Source organism: Oryza sativa, chromosome 10 (assembly GCF_034140825.1).
Source record: "Oryza sativa Japonica Group chromosome 10, ASM3414082v1".
Classification (NCBI taxonomy): domain Eukaryota; kingdom Viridiplantae; phylum Streptophyta; class Magnoliopsida; order Poales; family Poaceae; genus Oryza; species Oryza sativa.
In genome coordinates, this window is record NC_089044.1 from 17,891,242 (window position 1) to 17,896,005 (window position 4,764).

Genomic DNA, 4,764 nt, shown 5'->3' on the forward strand with positions numbered 1-4,764 from the left:
ACAGAATGCCTGATTCAAACAATCAACTAATTAAGGTCCCAAAAAGATCACAAATAAAAAATAAAAAAATGACCCAAAAGTTCTCCAGATATATCATTACTTCATTAGGAAATACAAGTGAGGGACCAATGAAATCTGTGGCATCTAAAAACACGACTATCTAAAAAAAGAATCAGATAAAAAAAAGAAATTCCTTACCAAAGGCTGAATCTTTTGAAAATCCTGTTGGCAGAAATTTTAACAGTTATTACCATTTATCGTCGTAACAATGCACATCCATTGAGAATATTGGAAAATTACGCAAGAGGAACTTAGAGCATCATCAAGACATTACGAATAATCTTCTCCCAATTTTTTTTTCTAAATTGAAAATAGAAAATTTTGTTTTTGGTTTTCTAAACTGAAAATAGAAAAAAAAACTGATCTCTCTCATAGAAAACCTAAATTTTATAAGAATAGATCACGAAGAAACTGAGATATGTTAGATCCGTGTGTAGGGGATCTGCTGAATCCATTTTTTCACTTAAAAACCATTAAAATCAGTAAGTTAAAGGAACTCTAAAACGTGTGTGGGGATATGTTGGATCCGATTTTTCACCTAAAACCATTAAAATCAGTTTTGGAAGAAACAGGGTTCTGTTATATCCGTGTGTAGATGATCTGTTGGATCCGATTTTTCACTTTAAAACCCTTACAATCAGTACGGTGAAGGGAACTCTGAAACGTGTGTTGGATCCGATTTTTCACTTTAAAACCCTTACAATCAGTATGGTGAAGGAACTCTAAAACGTGTGTGGGGTTATGTTGGATCCGATTTTTCACCTAAAAACATAAAAATCAGTTTTAAAAACATAAAAATCAGTTTTGGGAACAATATAAGGACTGTTAGTGATGCTCTTACTATGCTACAGGAAAAGGGTTAATTGTATCCATACCATTACAAATATGCCAAATTAGAAAAATATCGCTACTATTCACCATTACAAATATGCCAAATTAGAAAAATATCGCTACTATTCGTGATATCGACTAGTACCGCTAAAATTTGGGGAAATTGGATCCATGCCACTCCGTCGCGTTATCTACTCCCCATTGGCGCCACCATCTTTCGTTTGTGCCGAGTGCTGCCATCTCCTCCACCATCGTCGAAACTCCCCACCATCACCATCGCGCATCGAGGCCGAGCACCGCCTTCCCTGCACAACCGAGCCGCCTTGCCCTCGCCCCACTAACCGGCGCAGCCTTACGCTCTCCCCGCCTACACATAGCCTCGGCCCGCTGCCATCACCTCGCCCTCTCGCCACCCACTCACAGCCACAGTCCGCCGCCGCCTCTCCTTCTCCCCTCCGACACAGAGTCACAACCCGCCGCCATCACCTCACCCTCTCGCCGCCCGCGCACAACCATGGCCCGTCGCCGCCGCTTCGCCCTCTCGGCATGCTTCGCCATCATCCCCCTTGAGACCCGCCGCCGTCACCTTGACCTCTCGCCGCCCGCGTACAGCCATGGCCCGTTGCCGCTGCCTCGCCCTCTTGGCGTGCTTTGCCATTGTGCCCCTAGAGACCCTTCGCCATCACCTCGCCCTCTTGCCGCGCACAGCCATGGCCCGTCGCCGCCGCTTCGCCCTCTCGGCGTGCTTCGCCATCGTGCCCCTTGAGAGCGGAGAAGGCCGTCGCTGCTTTTCCTGCCGCCGAGCTCCTTCGCCACATCAAGGCCGAGCGCCGCCTTCCCCGCGTACCCAAGTTACCGCCGCTCTAGTCGCTCGTCGCCGAAGCTCCGCTCGCCGCCAGAGTTGGGAAACGTCATTGTCACTGTCATGCTTGAAGGCTGTCATCGCTTTCCCTGCCACCGAGCTCCTTCGCTACCGCATCGAGGCCAAGCACCGAAGTTCCTTCGCTGCCGCATCGAGGCCAAGCACTGAAGTTGGGAAATTAACGAGGAGTGGATGGAAAACCAACGGAGTAACACGGTTCTAATTTCTCCAAATTCTAGTGGCACCCAACCGATATCACAAATAGTAGTGCTATTTTTCTAATTTAGCATATTTGTAGTGGCATGAATCCAATTAACCCCAGAGGAAATCATCCTAGAACATCACATAACGTCAGAACGTACATAGAAAGGAGTCAAATGGGCCGTCGCTGATCGCAGAGGTTGTGCAGCGGCACATTGAAAATGAGCGAGTAGAGATTAGGTAGGGAAGCATAGAACAAAGCCTAAATCTTCAGGCAGCTTCAGGTGGCAGAAAGGTGAGATTGATGTTCATTCAGCTAGTTTCTCCAGAATACGATCTGGTTGCTGACTGTGAACTGATTAAAAGGAGCAAGGTAAACAAGCAAACATGCCATTTTCCATTCATCAAGGACACAATCCGCACTGAAAATTTAACTGAAGGTTTGCTTCAAGTTCAGGTTAAACTTGGTTGGAAACAAAAAAGAACTGGAGCACATTATCACATCCGGCACAGAACTGAAAACTACTACTCCAAACAAGCTCTAGACAATGGCATTTGCTGCGCTAGCAATCCTTGGCCAGAGGTCGGCGCACTCCTTACCAATGGGTCCAGTGATAGCAGAACCTGGAAAAGAATACACAGTGAGTAAATTATTGCCTGGTAGGCTTCGAGAGAAAATACAATAACACATAACATATGGGAGTATAGTAGTGTTCTCGCCATACCTTTCATCTCACCCTTGGGATTCACAATCACCCCAGCATTGTCTGCACATCAAATTTCATAACCGGTATTAATTCGATAGACCACATGGCAGCTCCAAATGATAAAACCAATGACAAAATAGCCAAGGGAATAGTGTACAAATGAAATGCTGCTCAAAATGTAAAAGAGACCAAAGAATAAAAGCACACAAAACATGTAGAATGAATAAAAGCTAATGTATTATATTTATGGCATCAGAAGACAAAAATATATGTCACATGGCCAGTCCCAAAGTTTCATAGCGGCGATGCCACTACCTAGGGCAATGGAATATGTGACCGCTTCCAGATGGAGGAACTCTTATGAAGATAAAATCTTTATAAGAAAACCTCTACATCCAACAATGCTTTGTTTGTGACGTTTACTTAGGAATATGCAAACATGTATATAAGTTTGCTCCAGAAAAAGCTGAAGAACCTTGCAGTCCTCCCGTCACTGTGTATTTCCTACGGCAGTGCAAATAAAATAACAGAACAAGCTCCAACGAACAAAATTCAGCAATTGGCCTATACAGCGCAATCAGATAAGTAATGCCAGCCATCTTCCAGTTGAAAAATATTTTGAGAACACCATAGTTATTAAAAGTAGGACCAGCACCATGTCAGGCAATAAAGATCATGTTCCCAACCAAAAGGCCCCATCTAAAACATCTTCCTAGTGAAGACAGTAAAATATAGAAGAATATTTGTACCCTCTTTTATGCCATGTTACAAACTCACAATAAGCAAACACATAAATTTTTGCTTAAAAATAATTCACCAAACTAAAAAAAACCTGCTAACATATTTGGTGTTTTCTGGTAGATTTGATGATAGTTCAAGTAAAATCAACCTAAAGCCTAGCCCCCAAAACAAGCTCACTGTAGCTCATAAGAATGTGTAACTTAATCACGTAATGACGTAAGCATAAAAAAATAGAGCATTGCTCCAATCGTAGCAGCCACAACTGATCAGCATTCTCAATATGGTAAATCGTGTAACCCATAATGAAATTGACACTAATTTATGCAGGTGGACTAAAAGATCACACTAAAATACTTAGAAACCAAACTTAACGCAGCTCATAACACGTCATAATGCAACACTAATCATCAAGACACTAGAGAGCATCACGATTTCACAGATCGGCATGGGCGAAATTGGGTGCAGCTTCCGCGTACCTTCGAAGTACATGTAGACGCCGTCCTTGCGGCGCCACGGCTTGCGCTGGCGGACGATGACGGCGGGCATGACCTTCTTCCGGAGGTCGGGCTTCCCCTTCTTGACGGTGGCCATGACCATGTCGCCGACGCAGGCCGACGGCAGCCGGTTGAGCCTCCCCTTGATGCCCTTCACGGAGATGATGTAGAGGTTCTTGGCGCCGGTGTTGTCGGCGCAGTTCACCGTCGCCGCCACCGGCAGACCCAGCGACATCCGGAACTTGTTCCCCGCCGACCCACCCCTCCCTGCGCCACCATTTCCGACACGCGCGAAGACCAGATCAGCGACGCAGAAGCAGCGGCGGAGGAAGGAGACGGAGCGGAGGTGGGGAGAGAGGTGGCTCGCACGTACCTCGCTTCGACATGGCGGCGTCCGCGGCGGCGGCGGCGGCGCGAGGAGACGAGGACCCGGCTAGGGCTTCACTGCCTCGGCTACTTATAAGGCGAGAGGCATGTGGGCCTTTGGGCTTTGGGCTTTCGGCTCAATATGCGGCCCATTTACTGCTAATGTTAGAGTTTTAATTGGGCCTAGATTACTAGGAACAGTACTTAGCCCTAAAGTGGCTTTGGCTATGTGAATGATCCATCAGTGTCGAGAGGAACTGAGATCGGTGCTGTAGTAGTAATGACTGCAAGGAGCACATAATAACTGTTGGATCGATGGAACCAACGGCTCGGATTTGCTCTGCCATCATGCCGCACCATCGATGCTACAGTAATCGGTACATTGTAGATTGGGAGTAACTATATTTATATTTATGTCGCCATATTTTTCACCAAAAAATAGTCAGCATGTATTTACATTGTAAGTCCCTAAATTACATATGTAATTTTAGTGTATTTACAA

General features: G+C 45.5%; 1 protein-coding gene across 1 annotated transcript; it reads right to left on the reverse strand.

Moving 5' to 3' along the window:
• Positions 1 to 2,328: 2,328 nt before the first annotated feature.
• On the reverse strand, positions 2,329 to 4,327 carry LOC4348846 (large ribosomal subunit protein uL14). The gene is made up of 4 exons (XM_015759457.3): positions 4,270 to 4,327; positions 3,879 to 4,163; positions 2,680 to 2,721; positions 2,329 to 2,578 (listed from the first exon to the last, which is right to left on the reverse strand). The coding sequence occupies exons 1-4, from the start codon at positions 4,280 to 4,282 to the stop codon at positions 2,496 to 2,498; spliced, it is 423 nt and encodes a 140-aa protein (XP_015614943.1). The 5' UTR covers positions 4,283 to 4,327; the 3' UTR covers positions 2,329 to 2,495.
• Positions 4,328 to 4,764: the final 437 nt, after the last annotated feature.